This window comes from Mustelus asterias, chromosome 9 (assembly GCF_964213995.1).
Source record: "Mustelus asterias chromosome 9, sMusAst1.hap1.1, whole genome shotgun sequence".
NCBI lineage: Eukaryota > Metazoa > Chordata > Chondrichthyes > Carcharhiniformes > Triakidae > Mustelus > Mustelus asterias.
In genome coordinates, this window is record NC_135809.1 from 55,484,496 (window position 1) to 55,508,874 (window position 24,379).

At 46.5% G+C, this 24,379-nt stretch overlaps 1 protein-coding gene across 1 annotated transcript in view; it reads right to left on the bottom strand.

Moving 5' to 3' along the window:
* The window catches only part of cntn1b (contactin 1b), a 748,714-nt gene that overhangs the window by 428,924 nt on the left and 295,411 nt on the right, over positions 1-24,379 (bottom strand). Inside the window, exon 4 of the mRNA XM_078220219.1 lies at positions 237-374. Within this exon, the coding sequence (XP_078076345.1) occupies positions 237-291 (55 nt within the window). The 5' untranslated portion in view covers positions 292-374. The remainder of the gene's footprint in view (positions 1-236; positions 375-24,379) is intronic.

Here is a 24,379-nt window from a genome sequence, read left to right on the forward strand (position 1 = left end):
ATGCTTTTTCTTTTCATTTCATCCGATTGTTGCGCATCAGCATCGAAAAGCACAAAATTTGCTCATCTTCAGGCCTCAAGAATGCCGTGATTCTCTGTCAATGGACGCTGTGGGTGCAAAGATTAATCTTTCATGTAAATTCAGTGCTGACCTTGAAGTGCTTTGCATCTGAAATCATGCCAAGGGGAGCAGCAGAAAACCCTTCACGTCAGTGTCATGCCCAACGCTCAACTTACCTGCCAAGCAGCAAATGAATGACAATGCAAAAAAATGACTCAACAGGAACCACATTCTCAGCTCCGGTTCACAGAGGTTAGCATGAATTTCCAAGGGGATAATGTCCTGCTGTCTGGGTTAGCAATTCACCAGCACGCCTGAAAAATAAAGAACAGAAAGTGAGCAAGCACCGATATTGTCACCGGTTCTAATTGGACAGCAGAATCAAAAACCCCCCACAATGATAAAAAAGCCTTTTGGCCCATCCTCTCTCATTACAATCCATCCTTACATCATATCAACTGTCCCTTCGAAACCCATCTCTGCAGCACATCACCATGTCATCACAGCTGTTATAATTCAGGCCAGGAACTCTAAAGTGTTTATGAAGTCTGCCTGGATTATACGTTTTGCACTTTGAATTTGGCTAGGGTGAGCATGAGATATTTCGGTTCAGGTACGATTCAACTGGCCCACTAAGGAGCTTTTATCAAACAAAGGTTATTTACAAATACAGTTAACATGTATAGAAAAAAATTAACAATAACTTTTAGCAATTACAAACAAAAATAAAAACAACCATGATATTGTATAACCCTTAATGAATATAGGAAATGTTCTAATCAAACAAACTTCCCCATACAAAAGCCTTGCCACAGGTTTAGCACAGAAAATACGAATGCTCACGTGATGCTGAAACTTAGTCCTTTGGTTGGATGCTGCAGTTCTCTTGATGCACACACAGACAAGCTTGGATTCAGAACAGCTTCCCAAAACACCAGGGAGAGAGAGAGACTCTAGATACGAGCTAGCAAAAACACCAACAGCAGAATTTTCACCCCAGGAAGGCAAAAAGACTTGCTGTCAGTTAGCTAGCAGAATTTCCAATACCGGGGAGAGAGATAAAACTTTGCTTTCCACAACCAGGACAGCATGGTGGCACAATAGTTAGCACTGCTGCCTCACAGCGTCAGGGACCTGAGTTCGATTCCTGGCTTGGGTCACTGTCTGTGTCGATAGAAGCTTTTACGGTCTATTTTTATGTCTCTTTCTATAGTTTACTCTCACTTTCTCCCTCCTCCCCCTTTAACAATTTCTTGGTCACTGCTGAATTCTAAAACCTTCCACTCCTCAGGCTTACTCTTTTTGCCAACATTATTAACTTCTTCCTTTAGTTGAATACCACCTTTAATCCTTAATTAGCCCATAAACACATTGTTATTGACTATTACAACACCTAACTATGTTTAATGACTGCCTCGGCTTCCATGCTTGGCTAAGGGGAGGCAATGGTCTAGCGGTATTGTTGCTGGAGACTATTAATCCAGAAACTCGGCTAATGTTCTGGGGACACAGGTTCAAATCCCACCACGGTGGATTTGAATTCAATAATAAAATATCTGGAATTGAGAATCTACTGATGACCATGAAACCATTGTTGACTGTCGGAAAAACCCATCTGGTTCACTAATGTCCTTTAGGGAAGGAAATCTGCCATCCTTACCTGCTCTGGCCTGCATGTGACACCCGAGCCACAGCAATGTGGTTGACTCTCAACTGCTCTCGGGCGACTCGGGATGGGTAATAAATGCTGGCCGAGCCAGCGACACCCATGTCCCATGAAGGGAAAAAAATCATCTGAACATTTCACAATATTACATCAGCGATTAAGCAATTTATAGGAAATAGCATCTTTAAAAATATTTTAGATTTAGCAGGCATTGTGATGGAAGGCCTTCAAAAGGTTGAAAGCTTTCTGTTTCTGCCTCTTGCAGTCTGGCGACTGATGCAATGCAAAAACGTACACGTTGTAGAACTGATAGCAGGGAGTCTTCTGGCATCTTGTCTATCCTTCTATCTAAATGTGCGTCAGGTGAGGGATAGGAAATGACCCTCAGCATGAAGCAAACTAAAAACTGACTCAAGCTAAGCAGTGTACGATGGGGAGGTGACCATCCCGATATCTTGGGTACCTGCCTTGTATTGATTAGAAATATACCGAGTGCTCAGAGACAAGGGAGCAGTCCTCATCAACCAGTTGTCTTCTTCAGGCAGAAGATGGACCAGGTAAGATGGAGGAAGATGGAGGGAAGCTAAAGAGCAGCATGCTGCCATCACAAGCTACTGAGCTCAACACACATTTCTGTTTTTCTTGTGGGATCAGTGAACCACTTTCACCTGTCACGGGTTGTATACTTCTGTCTACTTAGCCAATGCATGACATCTAAACTATTATTTCTTAGTAAATTACTTTAAAATGACTTGCAAATACTTGACTGCCTATCTTGCATATCTGTCGCCCCTGAACTCAGAATTTTACAGATTAGAGCAACTAATTTTTTGCTTAAAGACATGGAGCCTTGAAATCACGGTCCATAATAATTGCAAAAGCCTAATGTGTTCAGCATGGCATTCCTATCCATTATAGTGACAACTTTCAGCAATATAACAAGTGGTCCTCTGCTAAAAATAGCAGTAAGATTAACGTGTGAAACCATGTGTCTATTATCTTACAGTGCGATTTCAAGCTGTGAGTGTGAGAGTGTCTGCCATATTTTAATACCTGCGCTTTCATTAAATTCACTGATGAGCAAAATCATTCGGATCATCAACTTAATTTTATGCGATGCTTTCTCACACATTTGCCTAATTATAAGTAAGGATTACTGCAGTCAGTTTTAATTGCCGATTTAAAACTCCAATGGAATCTTTTTATTTGCAACTTTTGATTTCAGTTTACAAAAAGGGGAGAAAATTGGCAGGACGGAAATGGACCCGAAAATAACTCGGGCAAATTTGGAAATTAGCTGGGAAAAAAGAAGTTATTTGGGTTCTATTAAAAGGCAATTGAACAGGCAGGTTGCTCAAGTGCCAAACCAAAATTATTTAAATATTCCATGAGTACCACTTGGTTTTAAAAAAAGCAAAGGACCCAGTTTGTTGCAGCTCTGCAGCCACTTATTCACCATTGTGATGATGAGGTAATTGAAACACACACACAGTGGGTCAAGTGTGAGGGGGTGGGTGGCAATTGTAAGCTTGCATTTAGTAAAGGATGTCAGAGTATGTGTGTCCTGGTTTGACCGGTGATTCATGCCTCCAGTCCTCAAGGGACTGTCAGACTACCCTTGGCCCACATCCAAAGTTAAAATCTCGACCACAGGAATTGTCATATCAGAAAACCCCTTGATAGTCACATGATACCATGATAACTGAGGTGCTGACGAATCATCACAAAACAATCTCTACTAATTAGACTACAACAGCCCCAGACATGGGATGAGGAAACCCCAACAGTGACGAGCCCTGGGAACCATCGATCCAAAGTCTTTTTGTTCCTCCCAAGCCTGTGACATCTACCATAAGTTAGGACTCCAACTCTTCATATACTCTTTCATATATCTTGAAAGAAACGGCACGGTAGCACAGTGGTTAGCACTGCTGCTTCACAGCTCCAGCGACCTGGGTTCGATTCCCAGCTTAGGCCACTGTCTGTGTGGAGTTTGCACATTCTCCTCGTGTCTGCGTGGGTTTCCTCCGGGTGCTCCGGTTTCCTCCCACATCCCAAAGATGTGCGGGTTAGGTTGATTGGCCATGATTAAAATTGCCGCTTAGTGTCCTGAGATGTGTAGGTTAGAGGGATTAGTGGGTAAAATATGTAGGGATATGGGGGTAGGGCCTGGGTGGGATTGTGGTTGGTGCAGACTCGATGGGCCAAATGGCCTCTTTCTGTAGGGTTTCTATGAAATCTGCCTAATTTACAATTCCCATCACATTAGGGTAGGCTTTCTGTTCTGCACACCTCTAGTAATGCATAACATGTGCTTGCCCCGCCTGATCGTGCAGGCTTGCTTGCCATTAACTATTCATTGAAAACTGGGAGCGAGGAACATTGACTTTGTTGCTGCAACCATTCAAATCAGTGATGGGCAACCGAGGCTCGTGAGTGGGCCGCATGAGTGGCCCTTCTTCATTTCAGTGGGTTGTAAGATTGAAATCGGGAATGTTCACAAACCATGACTCCATAAGATTGAGTACATCTCAATCTTTCTGTGCTGTAGGGTTTCTAAGATTCTAAGATTCTAAGATCTAATACACGCTGAATATTTCATAGCGAGTTACACAAAATACTTAATCATTCATATATTAATAAAACGATCATTAACTTCAAATGGCAGAAACAACAGAAATATTTACACTTTGGACGCAGAAGGAACGCACAGCTCTCACAGTCAGTTTTGTGAGCAATCAGCATGCACCCCACTTCACTTGCCCTCGCTTTGTGTGTTTATCACTTCCGTCATTCCGGTAGGAAAAATGCTGTGTGGATGGAAATCAGCAGAATGTGGCAACCCTGTGCATGGGCAACAGTCAACAAAATGTCTCGTGGGCCACACTCAGAATCCAGATGGGCCGCGTGCCAAATTAAAACTTCTATGGCAACAAGCTGATGATGTGGGGGAAAATAGAGCTTTACAGATGCAGCATAAAGTGAGCTGAAGGGCACTACCTGGGTCTGCCATTCTAGGGGCCACCTCAGGTAAAGCGGTGCTCCATGAAGGACAGGAGTCAATTCCCCAGCCCTTCAAGCAGTGCAATTCCATCCCTTCGATATTTAAAACTCTAGATATTTGAAACTCTATGGATGACCCTTTTGAAAGCAAATGATAATTGACAATGTTCCCAAGATATCTGACTACACCTTTCAAAGCTATTTAAAGGTTGAAGATGACATGCTGGTGTGTCACCTTCTGCCACCCAGCAGGAAAGATTTGAGTCTTTAACATGTTCCACTAGCCATACTTCGCACCAATATAAAATTTCACCAAATTTGGTTTTCTACCAGCTGGGGCAACCCACACAATCCATCACCAGGCCCCAAACCTCCTTCTCTGCCACTGTGAATGTGGAATCAATTAGTGTACAGGGAAAATGGAAAGTATCACATTAGTCCAGGACAGGTATATTTCTGAGGATGATATTCAGCTGAGGTTGCATGTTTTAAAATACAAAATGAAGAAACCACGAATGAGCTGCCCCAAGAACTGCATCAGCTTATCAGAACAGCAAATTAGTGTAGGCTGGAGGCCTAAGCGAGGAGAGTGATAATAGTCAAGCCGGCAGCGGGAACCGGAGGATTGAGAGCTTAAGAGAGTTTTACAATCAATAAGATACACATACTAGAATCCAAGCATGCAACAAGCCCAGAGGAAGCAAATGTAACTGGAGTTTAAAATATATGGCTGGATTTTACAATCCTCTGCTGAGCATTTCTTTTTAAAGAACGTAAAATATAAGGTTGCTAAGCTCAGCATCTTTCTGCCCAGCCTTGAACTGTCTCCCACAATGCAATAGGTGGGCAGGCAATGAAATCAGCAGCCTTACAGCCATTTAGGAATAAATAATTAACTGCCATTCCAAACCCGTTACCAGCCAACTGACCCCAATAATACCCTGCCTATGCAATAATTGGGCTGGCATAGGCAGATGGGCCAGTGCAGGCAGGCAGGCTGCGTAACAGTCAAGAAGGCAACAGGATACATCCAGGGCAGGAGGCATAGGCAGCACCCACCATCCACCAACCCCCACAACATTTTTACTTTCCCCCCTCACTTTTTTCCCCTCCCAACTTGGCCTCAAAATCCAACACTATCACCTCTCGCCTAGGTTCTCTGATCCTACCCCAAACTAGTTTCCCTTCAATGGTTATATCCTCTTTGTCCTTGGACCTTCTTGCAGTTCTGGCAATGCCCACAACTGGGTTTTGGTGCTGCTAGGACTGCTCAAGCTGTTCCTCTCACTGAGGGGCAGAAGTCCCTCTTGTCACCTCAGCCGTGCTGCCCACGGCATGTTATTGCTGCCAGGTGGACTTGTTTTAAGTGGGTTGGCATTCAACATTTCTTCTGGGGGGCATACATACCCTCCATCCTGTAAAATTCAATCCATAAGGTTGGAGGGTGCTGTTCTGCTGTATAATGGAAGTGCATTGCTCAACTTCATATCGTTAACAGAGATCTAATTTATACCCTTAATCCCAATGGACTCTCCATTCCAATAGAAGCTAGGCTGATACCATTGGGTCATGACATGAAGTATTAATAGCCTATTAGGCATTCCCGCTCAGGCAAATGGGAACTACTATACTTCAGAAAGGTCCATCTCTCGGGTACAGGAATCTTTACGAGACTGGGCTAGTATTTGCTTGCACATGGGAGCCTAATGGGTTACCTAATTGAGCTACTTAAGGTACTTAAAGAATTTGGTAGGGTCGAGAGAGTTAAACTGTTCCTCTGGTGAAGCAGTCCAGAACCATAGGCCATGGGCTTAAAATTAGAGCTAGGCTGTTTAATGATCACATCAGAGAGAAAGTCTTCACACAAAGGGTGGTGCAAGTCTGAGACTCGCCAGAAAATGGTTGGGCTTAGCTCAATTAAAAATTCAAAACTGACTTTGATGGATTTCTGCCACTTAAGGGATATGGAACCAAAAGACATGGATTCGCTGTGGTCTAATTAAATGATAGAACAGCCTTGAAGGGCTGAAAGGTCTATAGCCATCTTGCATCAAAGGTGTTTCACGTGTGTGAAGCGCCGGAGAGTTCAGGGCTTTTCACTCTCAGTTTTAAGTGCACTCGAGTCACATTGCTGACAGTGTTACACCCACATCCGCTGTACAAGGTGCTGAAGTTGCAGTATAAACACTTGCTCTTTAAATGGCTACATCCCTTGTGTATTCTGTACTGTTGTCCCACTCTGACTGCTGCTGAATTCCTAATGAGTGCGTAATTTATTTGGCATTCATTTACACACCAGTGACTACTCAGCACATGATAACAATTTTAATTTACACTCAGTAATTCCGCAGTCTATTCCGATTTTGGAAGATCTGATTCAGTTGGTGTCTAACAAATTCACTGTGCGATTGAGCTGGAGCTCAGCAACATCCAGATCTGGCTAATCTGACAGTTGGTAATTAAATACTGCCTGATGTGCGAAGACAAGACAGTCAGAAGCTGATAGGGTTACCGCTGGCAATAACTTCCCTTTCGAAAGCAATTAAAATACCAATGACAACAACTCAAGCTTTGCTACATTGCCTGCAGGCACCACAATACAACAGGAAGCTAGGATACCATCACTTGGAAAGATTCTTCGTGTAGAATGTGTAAATCTCATTTGCAATTAAGTGTATTAATAGTCAGGTCCCTGCATCTTTGAACCAGTGAAAGCCATGATCGTAGAAGGCAAAACCTAACATGGAATTCCAACACACTGAAGTTTCGCACATGAAACTCTGCCCTCTGTTATTTCACTGATGAGGTTGCTGTATTTTATTTTAACATGTTGGGGCTCCTGTTAACAAAGCAGAGAAAGGAATTTTGCACCGCGTCAATTCTGAAGAGATGTTCAGAGAAATCCCAAGCAGCCAATTCGCCACAAAGATCCACTACATTTTAACCAGTTCTGACTGCAGCTTGATGCGGGCGCGTCACAAACATTTCCTGTCATCCCCACTGACGTTTCCATCACATCCCCAACACCCAAAGTGATAAATTGGATGCCAAATCCTGGGTAGACCATGTGACCTGAAGTCTGCACACATTTGCCAGCTTTGACCAGTCATCCCTGAGAGAAAGTCACGTTCAATGTCCAAATCTGTCTGTGCCGGAGTAAAAGATGCTCAATAAACTAAAGTGTACATAATTAGGTCCCTTCAAAACAGGAATGCGTTGACACAGAGACAGAGAGAGAGAGAGATGCTATTGTTGTTGTTGTTGCTAATGTCATGGTCAAATTAATATCAGCTCTCAGATTAAGATGATGTTGACCTGGGTGTGCTTGCAGCTGTATAATCTATTCCTTGCTCCAACACTAGCATCCCTATCCTAGATTAGGGTGCAGGAGAGGAAAGGACTGAGCAATAACAATAATCATTTGCCTTCCAGAATCAGACCATAGCGAAGGAGAATGTCGAGGGGATTTTGTTGCTTCCCATTCTCACCCTTCTTCCCCTGAAGTTACTGAGCCTTCGTTAGCATGTGATTTCATCCCCACAGATCACCCAGGGTTGTCTAGATCCAGTGCGCATTCTGCATGTGTGAGCTAAGATCAGGGGTGCTGTCAATTAGGAAATGTAGGTCATTTAGGCCCTCGAGGCTATTCTGCCATTCAATGAGATCAAGGCTAATCACTCCCCTAACCCCAGATCTCTGCCTTTGCTCCATATCCACAGAAATCTAACAATTTCAGATTTAAACTTTATAATTGACCCAACATCGGTTGTCATTTGCAGATGAGAATTCCAAACTTCTACGGTCTGTCTGTGTAGATGTTCACTCACAAAACGCCTGCCCCTAAATTTTAGACCATATCTCCCAGTCCCAGATGCCCTAACTAGGGGAAATAGTTACTCGCAATGTATCGCATCTGCACCTCTTAATATATTGGCCTGAAATTTAAGTTTGAGTGCTCCCAATGTTAGTACAGGAGAGGGAGGGTAGCAGGCATGAAACCCGCTCTTGTGGGCAGAGGCAGGAACCTGTTGGGTGCAGGGTCCAATGTAGACTCAGCATGGGGGGGGCGGTTAAAAGGAGAGGTGGCAGCTTCCAGAAGGCTGCTAGGAGGTTTGGGGGAGGATGAGGGTGTTGTATAACTGAAGACTGCTCTCTGGGGGAGCTGTGCGAGTGAAGATTGGTTTCTGGGGGAGCTGTGTGAGTGACGATTGGTCTCTGGGGGAATTGTGTGAGTGAAGACTGCTCTGTCTGGAGGAGCTGTGTGAGTGAAGACCGTTCTCTTTGGGGGAGCTCTGTGAGTGAAAACCGCTTTCTCTGGGGGAGCTCTGTGAGTGAAGACTGCTCTCTCTGGGGGAATTGTGTGAGTGAAGACCGTTCTGTCTGGAGGAGCTGTGTGAGTGAAGATTGGTCTCTGGGGGAGCTGTGTGAGTAAAGAGCGCTCTCTCTGGGGGAGCTGTGTGAATGAAGACCGCTCTCTCTGTAGGAGCTGTGTGAGTGAAGATTGGTCTCTGGGGAAGCTGTGTGAGTGAAGACCACTCTCTCTGGGGGAATTGTGTGAGTGAAGACCACTCTCTCTGGGGGAGCTGTGTGAGTGAAGACTGCTCTGTCTGGAGGAGCTGTGTGAGTGAAGACTGCTCTGTCTGGAGGAGCTGTGTGAGTGAAGACTGCTCCCACTGCGGGAGCTGTGTGAGGGAAAACCGCTCTCCCTGGGGGAGCTGTGCGTGTGAAGACCGCTCTCTCTGGGGGAGTTGTGTGAGTGACGACCGCTCTTGCTAGGGGAGCTGTGTGAGTGAAGATTGGTCTCTGGGGAAGCTGTGTGAGTGAAGACCGCTCTCTCTGGGGAAGCTGTGTGAGTGAAGACCGCTCTCTCTGGGGGAGTTATGTGAGTGAAGATTGGTCTCTGGGGGAGCTGTGTGAGTGAAGACCACTCTCCCTGGGGGAGCTGTGCGAGTGAAGACCTCTCTCTCTGGGGGGGCTGTGTGAGTGATGATTGGTCTCTGGGGAAGCTGTGTGAGTGAAGACCGCTCTCTTTGGGGGAGCTGTGTGAGTGAAGACCGCTCTCTCTGGGGGAGTTATGTGAGTGAAGATTGGTCTCTGGGGGAGCTGTGTGAGTGAAGACCGCTCTCTTTGGGGGAGCTGTGCGAGTGACGACCTCTCCCTCTGGGGGAGCTGTGTGAGTAAAGACTGCTCTCTCTGGGGGAGCTGTGTGAGTGAAGACTGCTCTCTCTGGGGGAGCTGTGTGAGTGAAGACCGCTCTCTCTGGGGGAGCTCCGTGAGTGAAGACCGCTCTCTGTGGGGGAGCTATGTGAGTGGAATTTCAGGTGCTTTTCACGTGTCAGTGCAGACTCGATGGGCTGAAGGGCCTCTTCTACACTCTCTGATTCTATGATTCTAGTTTTTAGGGGGGAAAGAACAATGTCAATCCTGTGAGTCAAGAAGTGGTTCGGAATTTCCAGGACTTCCTTCGAATTTATATTTCCTATTTGGAATGGATAACCATGAATATTCTGCCACCTGCAAATTCTGGACCTCTGACCTAGCACATTTCACACCCAGTTCCTGGGTAAAAGATTACACTTTCAATGAACGAAGCTGACACAGTCACATTCTCGAAAGCTGCAAGTGCAACATTTCAAACTATCAAAACTTTCTCCTCAATCTCACAAAGTAATGGAGTTTCTCTTTGAAAATGAGGGTAATTACTGACTTACAATGAGGGCCCTGTCCTTATTGCTTTGGTAATGAACATTTAAATAATATATATCAATCCATACATCAGCAATTAATATGACATCCATAAACCATGGGCATGTGAATTACTCTGTGCCATTTTTTGATCCAAGTGAAATTATAATTTCTAATTCTAATCTATTTTTCAATCTGATGCAGTTGGCTACCGACTGATTTAATCCTTCTTACGGATTCCAAAAGGGGAATGGAAAAAGCGTCCAGGCTGAAGCAATATCTTGTCGGTGCCGTCACAAAGTAGGGAGTCAAAGGTCTAATTACAACGAACTGTGGTGAAAAGGATTTTGCGGTATTAAGAAAAGGATTAAGTTAAGGCTATTATGACTTTTCTGATCTTGCTTTTCCTGATCTCCTACCTAGAAAACTGCCTTCGGTAAGCTCGCCTTCCTGATACAGTGGGCAAAAAACACTGCCCCATGAAGCAAAAATGTTCATGATTCGACTGTTGGTTCAATTGACAGGCTTCATTCATGGACTGAAGGGAGACCATTCAGCCCTTAATACCTGTGTCAGCTCTTGGAAAGAACTGTCCAATTCCACCCCCGGCCACTCCTGTGCTCTTTGCAAATTTCCCCTTGTACTTCTACTCAATTGATAAACTGCCCAACCGGCAAGCCTTGAGAACATCCAGAGGCCTATACTGGCAAATGCATATGGCAGTGAGTGTTGAATGAGGAAGGTTTGAGTTCAAGTGTGATGCCCTCCAGAGCGGAACAGCATGTTGCCACTCAACCTTATAGGTTCATACGTGGGTGAAACAGTCAGCTCAGGGGAAGGTCAAGGATCCATATCCTTGCAGGCAGCAGAGATTCTTGAGAAAGTCGAGACAGAAACATGGAAAAACTTGAAAGGCAAATAGGTTTTCACTTGTGGGATCCGACCTACCCCACCCTAAAGGAAAGTATTAAATTCCTTTCAATAAAGGACAAACAATCTAAAGTTCATCGAATCATAGAATCCCTACAGTGCAGGAGGAGGCCATTCGGCCCATCGAGTCTGCACCAACCACAATCCCACCCAGGCTCTATTCCCATAGCTTCACATATTTACCCTGCTAATCCCCTGACACTAGGGTCAATTTAGGATGGCCAATCAAACTAACCTGCACATCTCTGGACTGTGGGAGGAAATTGGAGCACACGGATGAAACTCACACAGACACGGGGAGAATGTGCAAACTTCACACAGACAGTGACTCAAGCCGGGAATCGAACCTAGCACTGTGAGGCAGTGTGCCACTGTGCGTTACTCAACCTCCCCATCTGTCAAAATAGCCTTCCCATACCAGCTTATTCCAGTGAAGATTATGCTGCTCGTATTGAAATATTTTCTAGTTTCTTGTGTGATCGATCAGCAGAGACCCATACTTAACTCAAACAAACCAGCCAGACAGCACTGCTCTTTACTGAAATGGAGCATACACTATCTCTCCCTCCAGAGACCTATTTAAGCCAGTTGGCTGAGACTCAGGGACCTTTTGCATCTAGTGCGCCTGGGGGCTCGACACCATTGGGAATTTAAGCAAATATAGTGAAGAGCACAGCCTTTTATTTTCACATCAGTGGCAGCATATCGTGGTTCCTTCTGCATTTATTCACAGATCTTTCCCTCTCCTTCATTACCTTGTGCTATACGTTCCATTTCCCTAAGCCTTTACATCTGCAACATCAATGAGAGAATGGTAGCTCACTGACACTCCGCACAGCCCTCAGTACAAGTTGCACAAGCAACAACGGAACAAAGCTCAGTGGCTAATGATATACAGCAAAGATGATCAAGCCAGACACCGACTAAGCTTGCTGGGAGTCTTGCCTTGTCTCACTCCATCTGTGCACATAAACACATTTGTAGCCTCGTTTCTGTCAATAATTCTTCAATAAAATGCTCGGCTTATCCTGCTACTATTCTGCCATTGTTTCCCTTCAAATTGCTATTTCATTACCAGTTGAAATTCTGGCTAAAAAGCGATGTTAAACATGTACTGGCCCAGGTATGGCTCAAGAGTACAGGGTAACATTCCCCAGAACTAACACACCGAAGCAGGACGGCTTTGATTAGGTCAAGTCTTTGAAAACATAATTACTTGACCAGCCTTTTCTATAATTTGACTGTAGTTGTAGAACCGAGCGCCATGATGACCGACACTTCCAGCTCCTTTTAGCTAACATTGTAGAGCATAAACCATGCACTAATTATTGACTATTGGGGGCTGTGCAGAGTCTAATGGGGAAAGGGGGTTGTGTGGAGTTTAATGGATAAAGGGGACTGCGCACTGTTTAAAGATTTTTTATTTATTAGTCACAAGTAGGCTTACATTAACACTGCAATGAAGTTACTGTGAAACAGAGAGAGAAAGCAAGAGAGAGCAAGTGAGAGAAAGAGAGGGAACGAGCAAGACAAAGAATGGAAAGGCCAGGGGTGAGAATGAAAGGGTGTTGTGGAGTGCAGGTTAGGAAGATGAGTGTGGGGAGAGAGAGAGAGATTGGCAGGGCCTCATTATGTAGGTGGGCAGCGTGGGGGATTGGAATCTGCAGCCAGGGAGAATTGGAAAGAGCAGGCACAAGGACGGTAGATTGCAGCTCGGGGAGAGATTGCAACTTGGAATGCTGCCTAACCCAGAGGGTTTGAGCACTGCTGGAAACAGGTCAACTGGATCGAGTAGACAAATGAAAAGATAATTGCCTGCTGGATCCAGCAGTCCTTACCTCCCAGTAGTTGCTGGCTTTCCTGAAGCCTGGGTTAAAATTCAAAATCTAAGGCACAGCTCCTTTTTATAAGATGTATTAATTGGCTGACCCACGTCCTGGGATGAGGTGGGTTGCCCTTTTCTCATCCTGCCTCCATTAAACCTAGAAGTGGGTAGGCTGGGTTCACATTTCAGATTCCTCCATCTCACTGACTCCACATTTTTGAGGTTAAAATTGCTGTTTGGGAGAGACAAGGCCAGTTCACAAGGAGCAATAAGCAATCCTCGGGGAGAGCAAAAACCTGCCAACAGTGGTTGAGGGTTTGCTAACAGTCTAACAGTCAGACTGTTAGCTACAGAGCCTGGTAATTGCTGAGTGAAGGTCCCTAACTGTGATGCTCAGAGAGTGTGAAATTAGACTGACATTGCAGATGGAGTGAACTGATGTTGCTGAAGAGGGCATTTAAAAAAAAAAATAGTTGAGGATCAGGCAGTTAGATAGTTCCATAGAAATATCGAGACAAGAGATGTCCGCACTCCAGATACCTGTTGTCCTTCAGATGAGAATATGTCACTTTCCACTCAGACCACCTTATGTACCAGCACTTACTGATAAATCCAGAAAATATAGCAGCTCAAAAGCATCAAAGGAGAACAGATCATTTAGCCCACTGAGCTTTCTTCCTGCACAGGCTGCATTCAGGAAATTATTCCCATGAGACACACAAAACCCCTTGAGTAATCTCGCAATTATACCCCCATAGTCTGGCTTGGCAGCAGCGTTTTCCCAGTTGGTTTATTCTTCTCTCGCCATTGGATTCGGCAGGGGCTCCGTCCCCTCCCTCGACAGTGAGGGGAGTTGCCTGTTCCTATTCTAACCAGCTGGTCTGTCATGTCAGTGAGCGCAGAAGAGGGCCTTTTAAACTGTGATCCCACCTGTTACTGTGACCAGCTGTAGTCCTGGACAGCGCACACTCTGCTTAATCCACTGGCACCTCAATGCAGACCCCCCATTTGAACAGTGCTGATGAGTTGACTGTTTTTAGCTAAAACCTATTTACGATCTCTGTGATGCTGCTTTGCTGGCTTAGTTTGAATTGATTTTCCGGCTATAGCTAATCTACGCCATTCATTCAGACTTCCACTACTGCCTTGCCACATTGTAAAACTCACTGTTCTTGAGACTTCCCTCTCAGCCCCTACACATTTGGGAATCAACTTGTTGCATTTCGCTGCATCCTTTCCGAGGCGTGACTATGTCCTGTGTCGTGGTGTCCAAACTGAACACCCTTTCAAAGGTCTGCTCTGCAATGAGCTGCAGGATTAGGTGACTGCTTTTTTTTACTAAAACACGACTTGTGAAAGCAGATGCTTGGATGTTTCAGTTTACCTGGACACGGTCTGGCATCGTCACTGACAAATGAATTTCAGGCTCTGCAGGGTGTGATCAGGTCTGATCCTTCTGGCCAGCTCCCTCTTGTGAAGGGATCACTGTAACAGTTCTCAACAGGAATTCCACCTCTGTATCCCTTCCGCAATAAGCATTAATGCTTAGTCTGAGCAGTGCCCTGCATTTTATGTTTAAATCGAGGTAAACAAAAGCAATGGTCACGGTTGATTGATGGATGCTGCCTTACGGACCAGACAGGGAGTCTGGTTTGCTGTGACTTGCATGCTGACTGGAGCTTTGAGTAGTGATACTAAAGTTCCCAACTTTCCTCCTTCACAAAGACGCCCAAGATTCTCTGCCATTCTCACTCCATGCCATTTTGGAGTGTGATGGAAGGATTTGATACTCAACCTGGAACCCAGAGCTTCTAACTGAGCAATAGGACACCATCCACTGCGACACAAGACCAGCACTTGTCAATTATAGGAAGTTGTATTTAGATGAAGATTCCCTTATTATTCAGAAAGGTCAGTTCAATTGCTTCAGTCTGCTTGCTCCTTGAAGGTGGCAGATGCTTTGAAGTTTATCCTTTGATCATCACTGCTTTATTCACAGGAAGAGAGAGCATTCATCCTGCATGCAACACTATTCTGTTACTGAACAAGTAACATAGAGAATGAGGCTTGGATCTTCATCCTCAAGGTGGCTGCTGAGAGGGTGAGGGGGTAAAGAGAAGGGGGTCAGGAAAATTCCTGGCTTAGCTCATCCACCTGGGGAGAAAATGTCCACAGAGGCAGGGTCTTCATTGTTGGCGACCGGGTACGGGTTGGATTTGGGTCAGCCATTACACATGGCCCAATCAGTGCTGGGGGCTTTGCCGCAGCGAAAAAGAGACAAATATCCTCCAGTCCTCACATTCACTTCACTCTCCAAGCCCCATCCCTGCCACCTCATACCCCCCACCTACCCTTATCTCCCCTCATGTTCCCTATACCAAGCTCTGCCCTTCCACCCTACACCTCAGGCCCCTCATGCCCCATGCCAAACTTTGACACTTCAATGTCCATTGACCCACTATATACTTTCTAGAATCAATAAATACAACTGTATATCACAGGATTTGTTAAAAAGCTTTGACAAAATAGATCCATTGATTACTTTCTCCTATAAGTCTGAAATTTTTAAGCTAATAAAAGTGTCAATCACACAGGCTTTTGAAATTTAAAAAACATAATGACTGGGAGCCCAGTCAATATGAGAATATGTGCTCCCAAGAAGAAACATTGTTTGGTTTTCAGCACAAGCTTTCTGATCTTTGCAGTCAATTTTACAATGTTTGTTGATGCAAGTCAAGTGGTTTCAAGGGTTTGTCCACATTAACATTTCTATGAACATGAACTACTGACCAAGCAAATTTGAACTAATTACATTTTATTTCTGGGCATTAGCAAAGAGTGGCAATACCTTTCTCTCCCAGAGACAGAAATGCTCTTCAGTGTTGCTTAAAAATCAGGCCCCAAGGCAAAGCCAAAATAGATTCTTCAGAAGTAACTGAACAACATCATTTTAACCTCTCAGTACAATGGCTAACCTACAAGAGACATTAAGGAAAATATTTCATAATGCGACTCGAGATGAAACCTATGTCTATCACAGACCATTTGAAGAATTAGGAAACATAGATGGGTTGTTTAAGTTTATTAATGTCACAAGTTTGTTCAATGCATCATCTAAACCACCTGCAACATGGAACTCCTTAGGTGATGCACCTGGCTATCAGCCTGGACTATGCGATCAAACTCTCCAGTGGGATTTTGAGTGGGTTCTCAAGACTGAGATACAGATTTGTGATCTCTCTTGGATTCTAGGGGTGTGTGGAGTGGGCAGGAAAGTGGAGTTGGCAGGTCAGTCAAAATCAGCCAGACAAGAAGCAGGCTCAAAATACTATTCTTATTTCTTATGTGCTTAGGACATCCCAAAGGTGTTTTATTGAAATATTTAGTGAAATATTTTTGAAGTGTAGTCATTGCTGTCTTATGGACAGTAGCAAATCATTGGACAGCACTCAAATGTCAGCCATGGTTACGTGTTGAAGTCCCTGGAGTGGGATTTGAATCCATGACCTTCTGACTCGAAGACAACCCACTGACCAAGGCTGACAGGTAAAGGCAACCAAAGCTTGTGACACCCTTTTTATTTAATACCATCAACATTTTCTATTTTTCTCCCTCATGTGGTCATCTAGCTTTGCCTTCAATGGGTCTATGCTATTTGTCTCAACTATTCTTTGTTCCACATTCTAACCATTCTGTGGATAATGAAGTTTCTACTGAAATCCCTGCTGGATTTATTAGTGACCATCTTATATTCATTCCCATAGAATGGCACACCCCCTCAGTTGGAAAGATCTTCTCTATGTCCACCCAATTGAACTCTTTCATTATCTGAAAAGGTTTGATTAGGTGATGCCTTAGTCTTTTATTTTCTAAAGAACAGGCTCCCAGCCTGTTGTGTGTTGTAGCAGTCTCAGGTACATGCTCTTCACTCAGACAGTAGTTAACCTGCGGAATTCTCTCCCACAAAAGGCTGTGGAATGTATTCACGAAAGAGATTTTAGATTTTAATGGCATCAAGAGGTATGGGGAGAAAGCAGGAATATGCCATTGAGACTGAGAATCAGTCATGATCATATTGCATGGTGGAGTAGGCTCAAAAAGCTGAATGGTCTACTCCTAGTTTCTATGTTTCCCTGAAATCTAACCAGCTAGCTTATATGGAGTATATAGAGTGAAAAAGACTGAGCCTTACTTAACACGGGACTCCTCCTGTCCCGGTCCACAGCCCTTTCCACAAGATTGAAGTTTATTTATTAGTGTCACAAGTAGGCTTACATTAACACTGCAATGAAGTTACGGTGAAAATCCTCCAGTCACCACACTCTGACACTTGTTCGGGTTCACTGAGGGGGAATTTAGCAGCCATATTGGAACAGACGAGAAAGGTATCATCGTTTATCTGTCTCAGTTCCCCATGGCAAAATGCTTTGAGACTAAAGGCACTGTAGCACAAAAATGCTAGTTACTGTTGTAATTATATTGTAAAATTGTCAACTGGACATTAAAATAAACTATTTTCTCAGATTATACATTACGAAAGGGATTGTTCAATTTGTGCTGGTTTGGCACTAACTGTGACAGTTAAAAGATAAAAAGCTACATATGATACAATTGTCACAAACTTGAACTTTCCACAATTAAACAACAGCAGCATGCGCTGAACCCATCTATAATGACTTAATTAGTCATTACATCAGTTTACTGTCGGACGGATGTGGCATAAAAGAAATCAGCCTACCAAGTCTTGCATCAAGCAGCAGCTCAGTGAGTTCACTGTGTGTCGTGAATGATGCCGGGCTAATTGAACTCGCAGAAGCTTCCTGACCCATTGGAATGAATAAGACTAATTGTGTGGATGGATATGTGTGTGTGTGTGTGTGTGGGGGGGGGGGGGGGGCAGTAAAAAGGAAACTGAGGAAGTAAATGCCGCTAATCTCTTTGATACCAGCCAACTAAATAGCTGGCAATATAGAACAGCGCAGTTTTCCATCCCACGTTCGGCATTGATGAATGTCACCTGCCATGAAGGCTGGGGATCGCTCCATTTGTTCCGCTGATACCTGCAACTGTGAAGTTCATGGCAGCTATGAATTTATTTTCACCATGGGCGGCATGGTGGCACAGTGGTTAGCGCTGCTGCCTCAACAGTGCCAGGGACCCGGGTTTGCACATTCTCCTCGTGTCTGCGTGGGTTTCCTCCGGGTGCTCCGGTTTCCTCCCACAGTCCAAAGATGTGCAGGTTAGGTTGATTGGCCATGCTCAAAATTGCCCTTAGTGTCCTGAGATGTGTAGGTTAGAGGGATTAGTGGGTAAATATATAGGGATATGGGGGTAAGGCCTGGGTGGGATTGTGGTCGGTGCAGACTCGATGGGCCAAATGGCCTCTTTCTGTACTGTAGGGTTTCTATGATTTCATTTCTATGGTTTCTATGATTTCCGGATTGGGTCACTCTCTGTGAGAAGTCTGCACGTTCTCCCTGTGTCTGCGTGGGTTTCCTCTGGGTGCTCTGGTTTCTCCCACAGTCTGAAAGATGTGCTGGTTAAATGCATTGGCCATGCTAAATTCTCCCTCAGTGTACCCGAACAGGCATCGGAGTGTGGCGGTGAGGGATTTTCACAGTAACTTCATTGCAGTGTTAATGTAAGAATACTTGTGACACTAATAAATAAACTTTAAACTTCTTATGGGCTCCAAACAATGGATAACCCTCCAAGATCTCTGCCCTCCTACAATTTGGGCCTCTGCCGCATACCAAATTTTCGAGATTCCACCATTTATGGCTGTGCCTTCAACTGCCTAGACCCTAAAACTCTGGAATTCCTTCTCTGCTTCCTTTCAGTCACCTGTTCTTTGACTTGACTGCACATGTGGGCAGAGAACACTCCTGCAAAGCACCATGGGACTTCTTACTACATGAAAGGCGTGATATAAATGCAAGCTTTTGTTGCATTCAGGCACCTTACGCTCTTTCAAGAAGGATTCAACGCAGCCAAGATAACCCTGAAGATGGAGGAGAGCAAGCAGCTAGCAATTATGTTTCCTTAAAGTGTGACGATAGTTGCCAGGAATCCATCAATAACATCAGAGGGTTCCAGGGGATGTTTAGGTATCCACGAGATGCCAGGCACAAGACTTCTGAAAACTGCAGGTCCAAAATAAAAGAGTTTTGGTATATGTGAAACACTTTGAAACAAGGGGACCAACTGCTTTTGTTATCTGAGCCTCTCCATTCTTAAAGTTACTTTCTCAGGAGGCTAAGGAAATTTGGCATGTCCGCTACGACCCTCACCAATTCTTATAGATGCACCACACAAAGCATCTTTTCCGATGTATCACAGCCTGGTATGGCTCCTGCTCTGATCAAGACCACAAGAAACTACAAAGGGTCGTGAACGAAGCCCAGTCCATCAGTCAAACCAGCCTCCCATCCGTTGATTCTGTCTACACTTCCCGCTGCCTCGGAAAAAGAGCCAGCATATTCAAGGACCCCACGTGCCCCAGACATACCCTAGCTATGACTCTAACACTATATTCTGCACCCTCTCCTTTCCTTCTCCCCGGTGTACTCTATGAACAGCATGCTTTGTCTGCATAGTACGCAAGAAACAATACTTTTCACTGTGTCCCATTACATGTGACAATAATAAATCAAATCAAATCAATACTCAGAGTGCACCAGCCTGACCCGAATCTATCCAGCGGAGATTCACACGGATGATCCCAGGAATGGTAGGCCTGACATACGATGAACGTCTGAGGATCGTGGGATTATATTCATTGGAGTTTAGGAGGTTGAGGGGAGATCTAATAGAAACTTACAAGATAATGAACGGCTTAGATAGGATGGACGTAGGGAAGTTGTTTCCATTAGCAGGGGAGACTAGGACGCGGGGGCACAGCCTTAGAATAAAAGGGAGTCACTTTAGAACAGAGATGAGGAGAAATTTCTTCAGCCAGAGGGTGGTAGGTCTGTGGAATTCATTGCCACAGAGGGCTGTGGAGGCCGAGACGTTGAGCGTCTTCAAGACAGAAATGGATAAATTCTTGATTTCTCGAGGAATTAAGGGCTATGGGGAGAGAGCGGGTAAATGGAGTTGAAATCAACCATGATTGAATGGTGGAGTGGACTCGATGGGCCGAATGGCCTTACTTCCGCTCCTATGTCTTATGGTCTTATGGTCTTATCCCCTTGCTTGCTCCAAAAACCAACTGAATCCAATTCATGGTCCACACAAGAGACACACACAAAATCCAAGATGACAAGATAAGGCATTGCACCACATCTTTGGCTTGACCGACACATTTGATCTTAGCTCAAAGGCCAAGAAGCAAGCATCTCACTGGTCCCAAACTGACATTCCCAAGCCAGCATGTTGGGAGAGGAGCACACCAGGAACAATGACAATCAATGTGAGCAATCAGAGGACAGCATGTTGAATAGTATTTTATTCCTGCCAATTTTGCTGCAATTGAGCATTTAACAGCACAGTGAAGGACTGATCCCATTAGGTTTTCCAACATGGTTTCTCATTATTGATTCTTCAGACAGATGACCTTTCCTGCAGAAAACTCTTTTCTTTGAGGCAACAGATGAAATACAATGCGAATAACTGGAGTCAATCACTCGAAAATCATTTCAACTGCACTGCTGATCAATCAAGTACTGCCACGCGACAACAGTCAAACCACATATCAGACAGCATTTATATACTGCACCGCAAGGTGCTTAAAGTTTAATGATCCACATTATAGATTTATAGACAGACAATGAATGCGGGAGTCCATTCAGGTCAGCAGAACAGGAGGGACAAAACAGCTTGGTCACAGGAGCTTAGATCTTATAAAATGTTGTCCTGATGGATGCACAGAACAACTAATGAACATCAAATATAATTCCCCCAACCCTCAGGGACTGAAATGGATTAACCATTTTTAAAGATTCTACACATTATTTTGAGACAGATTAAATCATCCCCAACCCAATCTCTTCCCATGCAGCATCTCACCTGTGCCCAGCATCCTCTCAACTAATACCCAGCACACAGTAACTTTTATCTACACAAATGTGCTATCAAAGCATCTCAACAACTCCCACACTGATTGTTTTCAATACACATGAAGAATTGTTAGTCGAGACATGGCAGATTCTCCCCCTCACCAATTAGTAAACTTCTCCCCTATCTCCTATCGATGTACTTCATTCTGTTCCTCTCCTGGACACTTGTGGATTGACAGGAAGAGATATGTCAAATTCTTTTTGCCACCTCACTGCGTCTGCATGGGAGCCTGGATTGTGTGCACTGTTGGCTACTTCAGTTGACTACGCCCTCAACAAGAGGCACAAAGTCAGGATGGGTTGACCTTCCAGTAGCCCACTCATTAGTTCTTTCAGCTCAGGCTGGGAATTGAACCTTGGAGCTTCTGATCAGTAGGCTTCAAAAATAGAGATCCCATTAGCTAGAGGGAAGAGCGATCTACTTGTGTGGGTGCCATTTATTTGGATCTCAAATCAAAATGTTGACTAAAACGTATCTTGGGCTAAAGAATAGCTTGAAAGAATGCAAACATCACAAAATCACTGGAAAGGAACATAAACAGAGAGGTGTCTTCTAACCTTTCATTGAATCACAGAACCCCTACAGTGCAGAAGGAGGCCATTCGGCCCATCGAGTCTTCACCAACAACAATCCCACCCAGGTCTATCCCTGTAATCCCACATATTTACCCCACTAATCCCTCTAACCTACACATCATGGGGCACTAAGGGGCAATTTAGCATGGCCAATGCACCTAACCCGCACATTTCGGACTGTGGAAGGAAACCGGAGCACCCAGAGGAAACCCATGCAGACACGGGGAGAATGTGCAAACTCCACACAGACAGTGACCCAAGCTCAGAATTGAACACAGGTCCCTGGAGCTATGAGGCCCCAGTGCTAACCACTGTTCCACTGTGCCGCCCTTCGCCACTGGTTAAGGACCAAAACTCAACAGCACCTATTTCTATTTACATTTTTGGTCGAATCCAAGCATGCAGAGGAGAGCACAGGTTATTTTGACAGGGCGAGAGCAAGCGAGCGAGAGGGTGAGAGCGAGCGAGCGAGAGGGCGAGAGCGAGCGAGCGGGCGAGAGCGAGCGAGAGGGCGAGAGCGAGTGAGAGGGCGAGAGGGCGAGAGCAAGCGAGAGGGCGAGAGTGAGCGAGCGAGAGGGCGGGAGCGAGCGAGCGGGCGAGAGGGCGGGAGCAAGCGAGCGAGAGGGCGAGAGCGAGCGAGCGAGAGGGAGCGAGCGAGAGGGCGAGAGCGAGCGAGAGGGCGAGAGCGAGTGAGAGGGCGAGAGGGCGAGAGCAAGCGAGAGGGCGAGAGCGAGCGAGCGAGAGGGCGGGAGCGAGCGAGCGGGCGAGAGGGCGGGAGCAAGCGAGCGAGAGGGCGAGAGCGAGCGAGCGAGAGGGAGCGAGCGAGAGGGCGAGAGCGAGCGAGTGAGAGGGCGGGAGCGAGCGAGCGAGCGAGAGGGCAGGAGCGAGCGAGCGAGAGGGGCAGAGAGAGCGAGCAAGAGGGGCAGAGAGAGCGAGCGAGCGAGCGGGCCAGAGCAAGCAAGCGAGAGGGCCAGAGCGATCGAGCGAGAGAGCCAGAGCGAGCGAGCGAGCAAGAGGGCCAGAGAGAGCGAACGAGAGAGCCAGAGCGAGCGAGCAAGCAAGAGGGCCAGAGAGAGAGTGAACGAGAGAGCCAGAGCGAGCGAGCGAGCAAAAGGGCCAGAGCGAGCGAGCGAGCAAGAGGGCCAGAGAGAGCAAACGAGCAAGAGGGCCAGAGAGAGCGAACGAGCAAGAGGGCCAGAGCGAGCAAGAGCGAGCAAGAGGGCCAGAGCGAGCAAGAGGGCCAGAGTGAGCGAGCGAGCAAGAGAGCCAGAGTGAGCGAACGAGCAAGAGGGCCAGAGCGAGCGAACGAGCAAGAGGGCCAGAGTGAGCAAGCGAGCAAGAGGACCAGAGAGAGCGAACGTGCAAGAGGGCCAGAGAGAGCGAACGTGCAAGAGGGCCAGAGTGAGCGAGCGAGCAAGAGGGCCAGAGCGAGCAAGGGGACCAGAGCGAGCAAGAGGACCAGAGCGAGCAAGAGGACCAGAGCGAGCAAGAGGACCAGAGCGAGCAAGGGGACCAGAGCGAGCAAGGGGACCAGAGCGAGCAAGGGGACCAGAGCGAGCAAGGGGACCAGAGCGAGCAAGAGGACCAGAGCGAGCAAGAGGACCAGAGCGAGCAAGAGGACCAGAGCGAGCAAGAGGACCAGAGCGAGCAAGGGGACCAGAGCGAGCGAGCGAGCAAGAGGACCAGAGCGAGCGAGCGAGAGGGCCAGAGTGAGCGAGCGAGCGAGAGGGCCAGAGTGAGCGAGCGAGCAAGAGGGCCAGAGCGAGCAAGAGGACCAGAGTGAGCGAGCGAGCAAGAGGGCCAGAGCGAGCGAGCGAGAGGGCCAGAGTGAGCGAGCGAGCGAGAGGGCCAGAGTGAGCGAGCGAGCAAGAGGGCCAGAGCGAGCGAGCGAGCATGAGGACCAGAGCGAGCGAGCGAGAGGGCCAGAGTGAGCGAGCGAGCGAGAGGGCCAGAGTGAGCGAGCGAGCGAGAGGGCCAGAGTGAGCGAGCGAGCAAGAGGGCCAGAGCGAGCGAGCGAGAGGGCCAGAGTGAGCGAGCGAGCAAGAGGGCCAGAGTGAGCAAGCGAGCAAGAGGACCAGAGCGAGCAAGAGGGCCAGAGTGAGCAAGCGAGCAAGAGGACCAGAGCGAGCAAGAGGACCAGAGTGAGCGAGCGAGCAAGAGGACCAGAGCGAGCGAGCGAGCAAGAGGGCCAGAGCGAGCGAGCGAGAGAGCCAGAGCAAGCGAGCGAGAGGGCCAGAGCGAGCGAGCGAGAGAGCCAGAGCGAGCGAGCGAGAGGGCCAGAGCGAGCGAGCGAGAGAGCCAGAGCAAGCGAGCGAGAGAGCCAGAGCAAGCGAGCGAGAGGGCCAGAGAGAGCGAGAGAGCCAGAGCAAGCGAGCGAGAGGGCCAGAGAGAGCGAGAGAGCCAGAGCAAGCGAGCGAGAGGGCCAGAGCGAGCGAGAGAGCCAGAGCGAGCGAGCGAGAGGGCCAGAGCGAGCGAGCGAGAGGGCGGAAGGGGGAGGGCGGAAGGGGGAGGGCAGAAGAAGGGAGAGCGGAAGAAGGGGGGGAAGAAAAGGCGGGGGAAGGGGGAAAGAGTGGGGGA